Consider the following 15,100-nt stretch of genomic DNA (forward strand, 5'->3'; position numbering starts at 1 on the left):
CACCTGAAAGCATTGAAAATGTGTGGCCAGAGGAAGAAATGGTATTTGAGGAGACTAATGCTGAAACAGAGGATTATGTAATGAAGAAAGGCTGTGTTTAAGTTCAAGCTGTGCTAGGACCTTGCAAGAACAGTAAACTTGAATTTAAAGCAACTCCAAGTTTTGGCAGAAATAGTAAGTGTTGCGCCTCTGCCTGTTGAACAGAGTTTTGTTGCCTAAGGAAACTAAGTTCTGGGTGCAGTTCTACTAGAACTAGAAACTCCTTTTTGTGAATGCTCTCACTGGCAGAATGAGAATTAAAAGAAAAGGTTTTTTGTTTTTTTTTCCCCCTAAGCTGTGTCAGTTATTTACACAGAAAAGCATTGACCTCCAATTGTGATTCTGGCCTGTAGGTCCTACTGGGGAGGGACCACAGCCATCGGTTATTGTGGGAGGAGGTCCCTTTTGCCCCTGAGTTTAGCTACTTGGGAAACTCAGCGAGGATAGCCTAGTATAAGAACTACGTGCTAGTGAATAACTGGATGAAACGTTTGCCAAAGTTGATTGAATATAGGGTTACCAGATGTCCGGATTTCCCCGGATATGTCCAGGGCAATGTTCCCTCTAAGGATTGATGAGGTGTGTGCAAAAAAAAATATGCATGAGCGACAAGTTACATACTCCACAAATTTATGAGCAGGCGCGGAGGACGCATTTTTAAACAAATGTAGTTTATCCTTGTACTCCTTATGTATTTTTAATCATCTGTGGATATGTTTGTATGTTTATTGTTCAAATGGTTTTATTTATTTCCCCAAATTTATTTTTGTTATACGCATTGAAAATATTTGATATTGCTTTTAAATCAAAATCTCAATAAACTTGAAACGAGTGCCCGTGAGATTGTGGGAGGGTTAAATACTCAAAACTTAGAAGAATAACAATTTACTTAAAGTTTTTACTTCACCAGCTTTCTGGTATCTTTACATACAGTGGCGTACCTAGCGGCGTAGTCAGTAGAAGGAAGAAGGTGTTGATGCCCCTGTACAGGTCATTGGTGAGGCCCCACTTGGAGTATTGTGTTCAGTTTTGGAGACCGTATCTGGCGAAAGACGTAAGAAGACTTGAGGCGGTCCAGAGGAGGGCGACGAAAATGATAGGAGGCTTGCGCCAGAAGACGTATGAGGAGAAACTGGAAGCCCTGAATATGTATACCCTAGAGGAAACGAGAGACAGGGGAGATATGATTCAGACGTTCAAATACTTAAAGGGTATTAACGTAGAACAAAATCTTTTCCAGAGAAAGGAAAATGGTAAAACCAGAGGACATAATTTGAGGTTGAGGGGTGGTAGATTCAGGGGCAATGTTAGGAAATTCTACTTTACGGAGAGGATGGTGGATGCCTGGAATGCGCTCCCGAAAGAGGTGGTGGAGAGTAAAACTGTGACTGAGTTCAAAGAAGCGTGGGATGAACACAGAAGATTTAGAATCAGAAAATAATATTAAAGATTGAACTAGGCCAGTTACTGGGCAGACTTGTACGGTCTGTGTCTGTGCATGGCCGTTTGGAGGAGGATGGGCAGGGGAGGGCTTCAATGGCTGGGAGGGTGTAGATGGGCTGGAGTAAGTCTTAACAGAGATTTCGGCAGTTGGAACCCAAGCACAGTACCGGGTAAAGCTTTGGATTCTCGCCCAGAAATAGCTAAGAAGAAAAAAAAAAAAATTTAAATTGAATCAGGTTGGGCAGACTGGATGGACCATTCGGGTCTTTATCTGCCGTCATCTACTATGTTACTATGTATGTAACACCCGGAGCCCATCATTTTTTGGCACCCTCCCCCCCATCTGTACGAAAAAAATGATTTTTAGTAACAAGCCACACGTCACACATGAGTACCTAGGAAAAGGCAGCATCTTACATATTGCAGTGAGCAGTACATCAATACACCCATTGTAAAACTAAACAAGCCAGACCAGCACAGATCAATCCTACACCGTCAATCCTAACAAAAAACCATGTCCTTCGAACACAGAAAACACCTTCGCCTAGTATGGAATATGTCATCACAAACTAACCCCTCACCCTTTTACAAAACTGTAGTGTGGATTTTAGCCACGGTGGTAACAGCTCTGACGCTCATAGAAGTCTGAGCATCAGAGCTGCTACCACCACGGCTGGCGCTAAAAAACGCTCCACAGTTTTGTAAAAGGGGGATAATATAGAAATACACAGCTTCAACGCTCTAGCTCAGGGGTGCCCAAACTTTATGGGCTTGCGAGCAACTTTAAAATGACCAAGTCAAAATGATCTACCAACAATAAAATTAAAAAACACAAAGCACACTATACGCTGAGAAAATGTTAATTATCATTTCTATTCTGGGTTTTTTTCAAAAAGGGCAAGGCAGATGACTCTATGCATTGTCACCTCAGTAACAATCATACAAAAATAGATAAATATACCCTCCTTCCTTTTTATTAAACCACAATAGCAGTTTTTAGCGCAGGGAACTGCGCTAAATGCCCAGCGCTGCTCTCGACGCTCATAGGCTCCCTGCGCTAAAAAACACTATTACGGTTTAGTAAAAGGGGGCCATAGTGCAAAATATAGACAGAATATATAAATTCAGACACATTTTGATCACTAAATTTAAAATAAAATCATTTTTCCTACCTTGTCTGGTGATTTCATGAGTCTCTGGTTGCACTTTCATCTTCTGACTGTGCATCCAATCTTTCTTCCCTTCTTTCCACCTGTATGCTTCCTCTCCTCCAGACCTCATTCCCTCCCCTAACTTTTTCTTCCTCTCTCCCTGCCCTTTCTTTCTTTTTTCTCTCTTGATGCCCCCTTTCTTTTTTTCTGTTTCCCTTCTGCCTCCCTGCTTGCCCCCTTTCTTTCTTTCTTTCTTTCTTTCTCCCTACCCTCCACAAAGCCACTGCTGCCACCATCGGGGGAAACAGGCCCCAAAGCCACCGCCGCAACCATCGGGGGAAACAGGTCCCAAAGCCAGCGCCGCGGCTGCCTCAAGCTCTCTCTGCTTCCCCCGACGTCAATTCTGCCATCGGAGAGGAAGTTCTGCCCAGCCAGGCAGTGATTGGCTGGCCCGAACTTCCTCTCCGACTGCAACCTTAGGAGGGGTGCACAGCCGGGGCGGACCGCCCCCCCCCCCCCCCCTTGGTACACCACTGAAGACATGGCAGCGGCTCTTCTCACGAATCCCCACCTGCGTCGGAAGTCCGATGCAGTCAGGGATTTTGAGAGGAGCCGCCGCTGCATCTTTCAACTTTAAAATACATTAAGGCCGCCGCTTCCTCTCACCTCCGCCCGCCTTCGAGTAAGCGACAGGAGACAACGTATGAGCGAAGCCGCTGAAAATAGTGAGCGATCGCTCATGCGCTCAGCTTAGAGGGAACACTGCGGGGTCTGGACGGTTTTTCAAAACCCAGCACTTTGTCCGGGTTTTGAAAAGCTGTGTCGGGCAGGAAGGAAGTCTGCGCATGCGCGGCCATCACGTGTGTGCGCACATACGCAGATTCCTGCCCAACAAGAGCAGGCAGCAGGGACGGGGCTAGGGCAGGGTTGGAGGCAGGATTCGGGCGGGGATGGGGGGAACAAGACAGGCCTGGGGGCATGGCTAGGGGTCCAGATTTTCCTAAACTCTGGCAACCCTAATTAAATGTGTTTCCCGTCTGGAAGTGGTGTTTCCAGATGGAAGTGAAATAAGACTGAAGAAATAAACTAAACCTTAAGTTTGTATACCGCATCATCTCCATAAAGATAGAGCTCGACACGGTTTACAGGTAATTTAATAAATGAGGGAAGGACATAATAAGAAATTAGAGGTTATGAAGAGGATAGCTAGCTTTACATTTTAAATAGATAGCTTTACGTTTTGGAGAAAAGCCAGGTTTTCAGATGCTTTCGGAATAATTGGAATGAGCCTAGATTCCGCAGCAGAGCAGGGAGGTTATTCCAAAGCTCAGTGAATTTGAAGAAAAGGGATTTCCCTAATTTACCTGCATACATGAAGCCTTTTAACGAGGGGAAAGATAGTTTGAGTATGTGGGCGGATCTGGTAGTGTCAGGTCTTGAAGAATTCCAGATAGTGGGATTAGAGGATTAGGCCCAAGCCTATCTGGCCTATGTGAAAGCCATTTTGATTTTTTTGGTTTTGAATCATATTCTGGACTATGCAAGTTTTGGAATTGAACTTAAATGCTGAATAGTATTGAAAGAAGTTTTCTGTCACTGATGTAGTGAAACCCATGTGAAAGGAAATCACATTTTGGGGAATTCTTGGATAATGGTTGCTTGAGTTCTGGTGATCAGTTTGGACTATGCTCATGTGATCTACTGATGAGAATATTTTGGTTGCTTTTTCACTTTGCAATAGACTGTTTAATCTAATTCTAAAGAAATGGAGCAACTTTATAGTATCACTTAATCCACCACTCCAAATAGCTGAAATTTGCTCGGTCAGCATCTTGTGCTTACTGGTGGGCACAACCACGCCAGGTGACACCAGTCACCAAATGATGAAAAAAATTCACTTGGTCTTCACAGAGTATCTCCAGGTTCTCCTGACAGCACTGGAGCCTTGTGGCCTTCTCACATGGTGTCAGCATTCTTGAAACCCATCTTGCACTAACCTTGAACATGCCTGACTTTTCATGAATTATTATATCTGCTAAGATGCCCGTTTCTTCAACTATTCGGGAAACCTTAATTTGTCTGTCTGACAAAACTAAATCCTTGACTTTCTTGCACATTTCTATGGAAGTTGCTTCCACAGGCCTTCCAGTGTGAGGGTCATCTTCAATGGATACTCTATCCCATTTAAACTGCTTGCTCCAAAATTTTACATTGTAGGATGGGGCAGACTTGCCATAAACTGTAGTCATGCATTCATGGATTTCCTTTTGGCTTTTTCCCTTCTTTTGTGAGAAATTTTATCATTGAATGGTGCTCCAAATCTAGCAGATTTTTGGGGGGTTTTTTGTTGTTTTTTTTTTAACTTGATTCACACGAGAACTCTTCTGACATCTTTTCTCCCAATGTGCATGAGTAACTTTGAGACATGTCACAACATCCGCAGACTTGTTTCAACACACTTGCTACTTTGTCATACTGGGTAGATAAATTATTGAACACCCCTTGTAGTTTACAACTATCAGACTTCTTAAACCAGACAGTTTTTCACAGTTACCAAAATGGTTTTGGGGCGATGCACAGTATTGAATTCTTACTGGAATGCCGTTTGTGGTATACCACAGGGCTCTCCTCTGTCCCTTTCGTTGTTTAATATATATTTAAGAGTCATAGAAACATAGAAATAGACGGCAGATAAGGGCCATGGCCCATCTAGTCTGCCCACCCCAATGACCCTCCCCTACCTTTCTCTGTGAATAGATCCCACGTGTCTATCCCATTTGGCCTTAAAATCAGGCATGCTGCTGGCCTCAATAACCTGAAATGGAAGACTATTCCAGCGATCAACCACCCTTTCAGTGAAAAAGAATTTCCTGGTGTCTCCATGCAGTTTCCCGCCCCTGATTTTCCACGGATGCCCCCTTGTTGCCGCAGGACCCTTGAAAAAGAAGATATCTTCTTCCACCTCGATGCGGCCTGTGAGATACTTGAATGTCTCGATCATGTCACCCCTCTCTCTGCGTTCCTCGAGTGAGTACAGCTGCAACTTATCCAGCCGTTCCTTGTACGGGAGATCCTTGAGTCCCGGGTGGCCATTCTCTGGACCGACTCCAGTCTCAGCACATCTTTACGGTAATGCGGCCTCCAGAATTGCACACAGTATTCCAGGTGGGGCCTCACCATGGATCTATACAATGGCATAATGACTTCAGGCTTACGGCTGCGTATGCAACCTGGGGAAAAGATTTTCTTCTCCTTGCATCCACACATTCTCGTATGCAGATGATATGTTCCTCTTGTGCTTAGCCAAAGAATCTTGTCAATACTTGACAAAGATTATGTGGACACATCAAAAATACTAGGCGTTATTATGGATTCCTATCTAACTTTGGTAACCAGATTGACTCCCTGGTCAAAATTATTTTTCAGATCAAAATAATTAACAATCCAATCCATCCTAAGCCAAGCTAGCTTTATTTTAGTAACTCAAGCTACATATTTTACTACTATATTTGGAATATTGCAACTCCTTGTATCAAGGTATCGCCGAGAGCGAACACAGGAGGCTGCGATTGCTCTAGAATACAGCAGTTATATTAATTTTTTGAATAAGCAAATTTAAGAAGGATGGTCCTCTGCTATGAGATTTGCACTGGCTGCTGATGAAAAAGAGTTCAATTCAAGATTATGGTCTTTAAGGCTATATATGGAGAGAGCTCTAATGAACTAATATCAGACATCATAGAAACATAGAAAAATGACGGCAGAAAAGGGCCAAAGCCCATCAAGTCTGCCCACTCTAGTGACCCTTCTCCTTGATTTTGCTCACCACTCCCTGCCCTTACCTCGTTAGCGATCCCACATGAATATCCCATTTATTTTTGAAATCTGCCATGCTGTTGGTCTCAATCACCTGCCGTGGGAGTTCATTCCAATGATCGACCACCCTCTCAGTGAAGAAATACTTTCTGGAGTCACCATGAAATTTCCCTCCCCTGATTTTCAGCGGATGCTCTCTGGTGGAAGAAAGTCCCATAAGACGGAAGATATCCTCTTCCACCTCGATACGACCCTTGATATATTTAAATGTCTCGATCATGTCCCCTCTCTCTCTTCGTTCTTCAAGTGAGTACAGCTGCAATTTATTCAGCCTTACTTCATACGGAAGATCTTTGAGCCCCGAGACCATCCTGGTGGCCATCCGCTGAACTGACTCCATTCTCAGCACATCTTTCCGGTAATGTGGTCTCCAGAATTGAACACAATATTCCAAATGAGGTCTCACCATGGACCTGTATAGTGGCATTATGACCTCTTTCATCCTGCTGATAAAACCTGTACGGATACAACCCATCATTTGCCTTGCCTTAGAGGAAGCCTTTTCCACTTGATTGGCAGTTTTCATGTCATCACTAATGATTACTCCTAAATCCTGTTCTTCCGTGGTCCTAACTAAGGTCTCACCATTTAACGTGTAAGTCCTGCACAGATTTCTTTTACCCAGGTGCATCACTTTGCATTTTTTAGCATTGAAGTTAAGCTGCCAAGTCGATGACCATTGTTCTAATAGTAGTAGGTCCTGTGTCATATTGTCAGGCATAGTGCTTTTACCTACTATGTTGCACACTTTGGCGTCGTCGGCGAACAATGATATTTTTCCTCTGAGCCCTTGGGTCATATCACTTACGAATATATTGAATAGGATTGGACCCAAGACCGAGCCCTGCGGTACTCCACTGGTCACATTCGATGTTTTGGATGGGGTACCATTTACCATCACTCTCTGAAGTCTACCGCTCAGTCAATCCTTAACCCATGCAGCTAGTGTTTCCCCTAATCCCAGCGATTTCAACTTGTTCAATAACCTGCGGTGTGGGACGCTGTCAAAAGCTTTGCTGAAGTCCAAATATACTACGTCCAGGGACTCCCCGGCATCCAGTTGTCTTGTTACCCAGTCAAAGAAGCTAATCAGATTTGATTGGCAGGACCTGCCTTTGGTAAATCCATGTTGATGGGGATCACGTAGATCTTCTTCATCCAGGATTGTATCAAGTTTCTGTTTGATCAGTGTTTCCATGAGTTTGCATACTATGGATGTGAGACTTACCGGTCTGTAATTCGCCGTCTCTGTCCTGCAGCCCTTTTTGTGGAGTGGAATAACGTTAGCTGTTTTCCAGTCCAAGGGGACTCTTCCCGTGCTTAGGGAGAGATTGAAGAGCACAGATAATGGTTCCGCCAGGACTTCCCTCAACTCTCTGAGCACCCTGGGGTGTAGGTTGTCTGGTCCCATGGCTTTGTTTACTTTGAGTCTTGAAAGTTCGCAGTAGACGCTACTGGGTGTAAACTTGAAGTCTTGAAACGGGTCTTTCTGGCTTTCCCTTGTCCGTAAAAGTGGACCGGATCCCGGCTCCTCACAGGTGAAAACCGAGCAGAAGTATTCATTTAGTAGTTCGGCCTTAGTGGAATCCGATTCTGCATAATTCCCATCCGATTTCCTGAGTCGTTCTATCCCATCTTTGTTTCTTTTCCTGTCACTAATACACCTAAAGACGGATTTATCCCCTTTCTTAATGTTCCGCGCTAGATTCTCCTCTATTCGGAGCTTGGCCTCTCTGACTGCCTTTTTGACAGCTTTAGACCTGTCCTGATAGTCTTCTTTTGCCTCCTGCTTTCCTAAATGTTTGTAAGCAATAAATGCTTTTTTCTTCTCCTTACTGAGGTCCGAAATTTCAGTACTGAACCACTGGGGTCTTTTGTTTCTCCGACTTTTGCTGACCGTTTTTGCGTAGCGATTTGTTGCTTCATGCAGGGTGGATCTCGGAGTCGACCACATATTCTCCACGTTGTCAGTTTGCTCGGTTTTGCAGCTCCCGGTGGACAAAATCTCCCATGCGTTCGAAGTCTGTGCCTCTAAAGTTGAGGACTTTCGTCACTGTATTTGATCTAGAGAAACCCCACTTGAGGTTAAGCCATATCATGTTATGGTCGCTAGAGGCCAGCGTATCGCCTACCGATACTTTTGTGACGCTGTCTCCATTGGTGAGTACCAGGTCCAGTATCGCCTGGTTTCTAGTGGGCTCCAGTACCATTTGTTTGAGTCGTGCACCCTTTATGGAGGTTAATATTCTTCTGCTGCCACAGGTAGTCGCAGAGAGTGTGTTCCAATCTGCATCGGGCATGTTGAAGTCCCCTAGCAGAACTGTGTCTCCACGCAAAGTGATGTTCTCTATATCCTTGATCAGTTCTATATCCTTGTCTTCCTGTTGTCTTGGAGGTCTATATACCACACCAAGGTATAGGCATTTTTCGTTCCCTCTGGCCAGGTTCATCCAGAGGGATTCCCCGGAGTATCTAACGTCCGTGATTCTAGTAGTCTTGATGCTTTCTTTAATGTATAGTGCTACCCCTCCTCCTAACTTGCCCTCTCTGTCTCGACGAAGCAGGTTGTAACCCGGTATAACCATATCCCACCCGTGCGAGTCCGTGAACCAGGTCTCAGATATTGCCACCACATCTAGGTCTGCGTTCCTTATTTCAGTCTCCAATTCCAGTATTTTGTTGCCCAAACTGTGTGCATTAACATACATAGCCCTCCATACCTTATTTTTGTTAAGTCCCTGTGAAGAGATTCCCTTCTTATTTAGTGTGACTCCCAGTTTATCGTGTATAATATGGGTACTTACCTTGGACTCAGAAGTGTGGTTGTGGCTTGCCACCTCAGGATAGTTTCTTACTGCTCTGGAATGTGAGTGGATACCCTCCCCCAACTTACCTAGTTTAAAGCCCTACGAAGTAGGCGGGCTAGTCAATGTCCGAATACATTTTTACCTCTCCTGGTCAGATGGAGTCCATCTGGTCCCTGTAGTCCCTGTAGCGCCTCTCCATGGTCTAGGAATCCAAAGTTCATCTCAATGCACCATCCGCGAAGCCACTCGTTAGTCCATTCGATACGCTCTTCTCTGGCTTTACCTTTGTCTCTTACTGGGAGGATCGATGAGAAGACCACCTGTGCTCCTATCTGCTTTAGCTTCTGACCCACGGCTCCGAAGTCTTTGGGTATGTGCTCTTTGCTCTTTTTATAACTCTAAGAACAATACAACACCTTAAACTAACTTTTCCATCTCCACAACAAGTTCAACGGGAAAACTATAAGTCTACTCTCAAATTCCAGGTACCCATAGTATGGACGAAAGTATGGAACAACCTACCATTATACCTGCGTCAACTCCCCTCTTACAATTTCAGGAAAATGTTAGAGACATATCTCCACTCCCTGTATTCCTCATGATCTATGTCTAATAATGTTCTTTGAATCTCACTATAAATGTAAAGATAGATTGTGAAATCTTACTGTAAACTGCAATGAATCCTTGCCAAAATTTTGCGGGATGTAAGAAACTGTATGGTATGATATGTATTATTTGGAAAACAATGGTAACCTTTTTGTGAGGCAAGTAAGAGGAAATGAAGACTGCTTTGGTTCTCAAAAGTAGTAGCTGAGAAGGTAAGGAATAAGAGGTTAGCTTTCATAAACTACAAAAGATTGCAGGAAAAGGAAGATGGGCAAAAATAACTGGAAAAGTTAAGAGAGGCTGGTTGAGTAGTCAGGAAAGCAAAAATACTAATGGAAGAAAAAATAACTTGACACGGTAAAATGGAGAGATGACATTTTTTTGATATATCAGTGATAGGAAGAAATTCAAAAGTGACATTGTGAGACTCAAAGTTAAAGAAAAGTTTGAATTGCGTAACAAATATTTTGTTTTGTGTTCATGGCTGAAGCACCAGAAGCAGGACCACAGAAGTGGTAGACCCTGATCGATTTTCAGACACTTGTGTTCATGAGGAGCTAGCTAAATTAAAGGTAGACAAAGTGATGGGCCAGATGATGTACATCTGAGGGTGCTGAAGGAACTTAGGGAAGTTCTGGTGGCTCCGCTGGCTGACCTTTTCAGTGTTTCTCTAGAGTCGGGAATGGTACTGGAGAAGGGCGGATGTGGTTCCTCTCAACAAAAGTGGAAGTAAGGAAGAAGTAGGGAATTACAGGCCAGTAAGTCTGACTTCTGTGGTAAGCAAAGTAATGGAAACACTTTTAAAACAGAGAATGGTGAATTTTTTGGAATCTGTTGGGCTCATGGATAGTGCATATAGTCCTTGCCAATCAGATCACTAAACTGGCCACAAGGTAATAGTCATTAACTTGCATAGGAATGCTTGTCCTGAAGATGATATAATGAGGCCCCTAATCTTGCAGATGACCCTCTTTATCAAAGCTGATACTAGTGGTACTTACAAGATGGTCAGCAAGATTACCACATACCAGTGTTGGTATAAATCTCACTCTGTAGGTTTCACACCAGAGACACAACACAGATGTTCCTTGGAATGCCATTGTCTACTGCTACAGGAAGTCAGCCATGATGGTGTTATCCTAAATAGATGGTTCTTGGCCTAGTCAGAGTTTGGTTCATAGGCCTCAGAACGGTAATACAGTCCTTATGCATTCAAACAGTTATGTGCAGTATATCCTAAACTACAGCGTCAGATCCAAAAATTATGGTTTCTTTGCAGAAAAGCATAATTGCAGTTTGAAGAATAATTCCTTTGCTTCAAAAGCAGGGCCCCAAATCCAAAAATTGCTGCCACAGTGTAAAAGGAATGTCTCAGCTCAAAACATCTTTAATGCTCATTTTCTTTAGCACTTCCTGTATCTTATCCAGTGCTTAAACAAGCATTGTTAGAAGCAGCATCTTGGATCAAAATTGGTTCCCTCGCTGCAAAAGCAGGGATTTCTTAATGCAGAAAAGCATGGTCTTAGATCAAACATGGCTTCTTTGCAGCATGTGACCCTAAAAAAACAGGAAGAGAACATGTGCACTTTTTAATGGCAACATAATGATGTCACCGGGGGTGGGGTGGAGTATCTGTTGGGTATACTGGAGAGTCAGATTAGCGAAGGTCATAAAATCGAGACTGTACTGTATATACTTTAAAGATGGTTTGAGAAAAGGTCAGTAAGATTTCATTTTCTGAGACTTTTTTTTACCTTGTTGAAGATATTGTTCCCCTGTAGTGCTGCCCGATTCAGGGAAAAAAAGTTTGATTTGATTCAGCCTATTGAATCAATTTTTTGATTTGATTTTCCTGCCCAATTGGGTGTTTTTTGGGGGAATTTTTCCCCAAACGTCCTGGCAGGTTTATTTTGTAGCCTCTTCACCTACCCCACCCCCTTTTTCCCGCTCATACCCAGACTGGCGTTATGGTGTTAAAAAAGAAACTTTTCCCCTCTCTGTTAAGTCCTAGCTCACATTCGCTATCTAACACCAGCTCTGACAGGATACACATTTCAAATCTGACATTGTAATCAGAAAACAGAAAATATAATTATTTTTCTACCTTTTGTTGTCTGATCATTATTCAAATCATGTTGGTCCCAAGCTCTGGTTTCTGGTTGTCTTCTGTTACTCACTTGCCAGGATCTTCTGCCCATTTGATTTTTTCTTCTTTCTCCATGCTCATCATCCACCTTCCATTTCTGTCCTCCCCTTTCATTTCCCTTCCCTCCCCTGGAGGTCTGGCACCTCTCCTTTTTTTTGTCTCCATCCCCACAGTCCAGCATTTCTCTAATGACCATTCCTCCATCCATTATTTCTATCCTCCCTCCCTCCCTCCACACCATCCCTTGGGTTCAACTTATCTCCCTTTTTTTCCCTCCCTCCTTCCATTGCATTGTCCACCATCTCTCTCCCTCTCCTCTGTTTTAACACCTATTATTTCTACCTCCTCTTTCTGTGTACTTTTAATAGTTGCACCGGGAGTCTCCCAAAGGCTGGCATGTTTCCCCCTTTCTCTCCACCATCGTCTGGCTTCCCCCTGGCCTCCCGGTCTCACTTTCAAAAATAATTACGGCCTGCAAAGGATCCCACTGATGTAACAATTCTATCAGGCTGCCGTCAGCCTCCGTTGCAAATACCCTCTCCTGGAGTCCCGCCTCCTCCTCTGATGTCACATCCTGTTTTGGTCTGGGATGGACCATGGTAGAGGGAATGTGCAGTGAAGGCTGACTGCAGCCTGCTGGAATTGCTACATCACCGGGGATCCTCTGCAGGCCTTAATTAGTTTTGAAAGTAAGACCAGGAGGTCAGGGGGAAGCCACACGATGGTGGGGAGAAGGGGAAAACATGCCAGCATTTGGGGAACCCCCTAAAATCATGGATCCGAGGGTACCCACAGCGCTGGTGCCTATGTAGCACTTCCCAACTGACAACCCCCCCCCCCCACTGTGAGCTCTGATATCGGGTTTCCTAAAGCAGGTGCAGCAGTGGACGGCTAGCAAGAGGCAGCAGTTAGGACAGGCTTTTCGCTGCCAGAGCACTGCTGCTCCTGCATTAGGAGGCCCAAAGGTAGGCGGGGAGGAGGGTTGGTCAGTGACTTGGAAAACCCATAAATAAATAAATCTATTCAAATTGATTCACTGATTTGAATCAGCGAATCAGGCAGCACTATTCTCTTGTGCAATATATATATATATATTTTTAATCTTGCTCAAGTACATTGTTTAACATTCAACATATGTTTCTGTCTGTTATAGGTTTTCTCATCACCTGGGATTTAAGTACCAAAATGAAGTTCTTGTTGGCTGCTGTTTTATTTCTTCTTTTCTCCTTGTGGATTGAAGAAGGCCATTGCAAACCAAAATCATCAAAGAAAGGGAAAAAGAAGCAGTATCTTTGCCCATCGTATGTCATTTGTTTAATTCTTCAGAGTGGATGATGTTATGAAATGAGAACTTTTACTGGTGAATACATTGTTTTTGGCTGTGTACTGCCTGTAAACACAATTGATGACAAGTACAGTGGAACCTTGGTTTACGAGCATAATTCATTCCAGAAGCATGCTCGTAAACCAAATTACTCGTATATCCAAAGCGAGTTTCCCCATAGGAAGTAAGGGAAACTCGCTTGATTGGTTCCACCTCCCCCCCATGGCCGCTGGCGCTGCTCCACCCCACCCCACCCCACCCTACCACATCCCCAAAAGATCCCCCCACCCCCGAGGCCACTGGTGCGCTTCCACATCCCCCCCTTCACGAACCGGCATCGCCACCCCCCCCCCCATGAGTGTTGGGAGCAGCGCGGAGCATTCTGCGTGGCTCCCTGTGCTAATAGTTTAATTAAAGGGGGGGTTAATAAAGTATCAGAATTTGTTCAGTTTTTAACACATATCTAGAGCGTATCATCTCAGCCTCTATTTCTAAAGTGACCTTTTCATGCTAAATGTTACTGTGTAAAAATTAGATCTTTAGGTTTACCTAAATTTTCCTGCTCAGTTTAATTTAATGGCATTTATAATTTTTTTTTAAACATTTATCTACAATCCTAGGCAGGATACAACATAGTAATCTTAAAACACAAGTATAAAATGGTTTTAAAACCACACAGACAATAAAATCCTTTAGTTGTACATTAAACAGTTCCAAAGTCTTGCTTAAAAAGAAATGCTGCTTTTTTATTCAGTATTTCAACTGAACCTGATGTTCTCAAATCTTAAAGCAAGGAATTCCACATTTTTGGGCTGATGACTTAAAAGATAGACGTTTGTTATCCTTCCAGGTGTATAGCATGGAAAGATGGCAATTCTAAAAAAATGTCTGTCAACTGATCTCTGAAGGGCAGGGGAGGTATGATTCAGATGTTCAAATGCTTGAAAGGTATTAACGTAAAACAAAATATTTTCCAGAGCAAAGAAAATAGTAAATCCAGAGAACATAATTTGAGGTTGAGGGGTGGTAGACTCGAGTAATGTTAGGAAATTCTTCTTTATGGAGAGGGTGGATGCCTGGAATTCGTTCCCAATGAAGGTGGTTGAGAGGAAAACGGTGACAGAATTTAAAAAAAAAAAAAAAAAAGCATGGGATGATCTCTAATCAGAAAATAATGGGTATATATTGAAGAACTAAGGCCAGTACTGGGCAGACTTGCACGGTCTGTGTCCCTTATATGGCCATTCAGTTGAGGATGGGATGGAGTAATGGAGACTCCAGTAGATGGAACCTAAGCACACTATTTGGCAAAGCTCTGGGTTTCTGGCCCAGAAATATCTAAGAAAAAGGACAATTTAAATTATTTTTTTGTAGAGCGTGTACAGTTGGGCAGACTGGATGGACCATTCAGGTCTTTATCTGCAGTCATTTACTTTGTGACTGTGTTTTTGGTGGTTAATAAAAATGCAAACTAGATGCTTTTAAACAACTGAAATTTTGTTGTTTAGAATTTGAAAAATAAATAGAAGGACTTTATAATGCATCCTTTATTTACTAGGTAACCAATACAGCTTAAGCAGAATGGGTGAAATAGGTTTGAAGTTAGTACAACCAACCCATAATTGGTCCACCAGAGGTACTCTTTGCAACTTGTAATGATTTCAGTATTTTATGGGAAGACCAAGTCATAATGTATTGGCAATAATCA

At 43.2% G+C, this 15,100-nt stretch overlaps 1 protein-coding gene across 5 annotated transcripts in view; it reads left to right on the forward strand.

Annotated features, from left to right (window-relative positions):
- GLRB (glycine receptor beta) overlaps window positions 1-15,100 on the forward strand; it is a 128,829-nt gene that overhangs the window by 16,478 nt on the left and 97,251 nt on the right. For all 5 annotated transcript variants that reach the window (XR_004539158.1, XR_004539159.1, XR_004539162.1 and 2 more), the window contains one exon: window positions 13,222-13,369. Coding sequence is in view for 1 of the 5 variants with exons in the window: in XM_033941330.1 (XP_033797221.1) it covers window positions 13,254-13,369 (116 nt within the window). In the remaining 4 variants the exon portion in view is untranslated. The remainder of the gene's footprint in view (window positions 1-13,221; window positions 13,370-15,100) is intronic.

This window comes from Geotrypetes seraphini, chromosome 1 (assembly GCF_902459505.1).
Source record: "Geotrypetes seraphini chromosome 1, aGeoSer1.1, whole genome shotgun sequence".
Taxonomy (NCBI): Eukaryota; Metazoa; Chordata; class Amphibia; order Gymnophiona; family Dermophiidae; genus Geotrypetes; species Geotrypetes seraphini.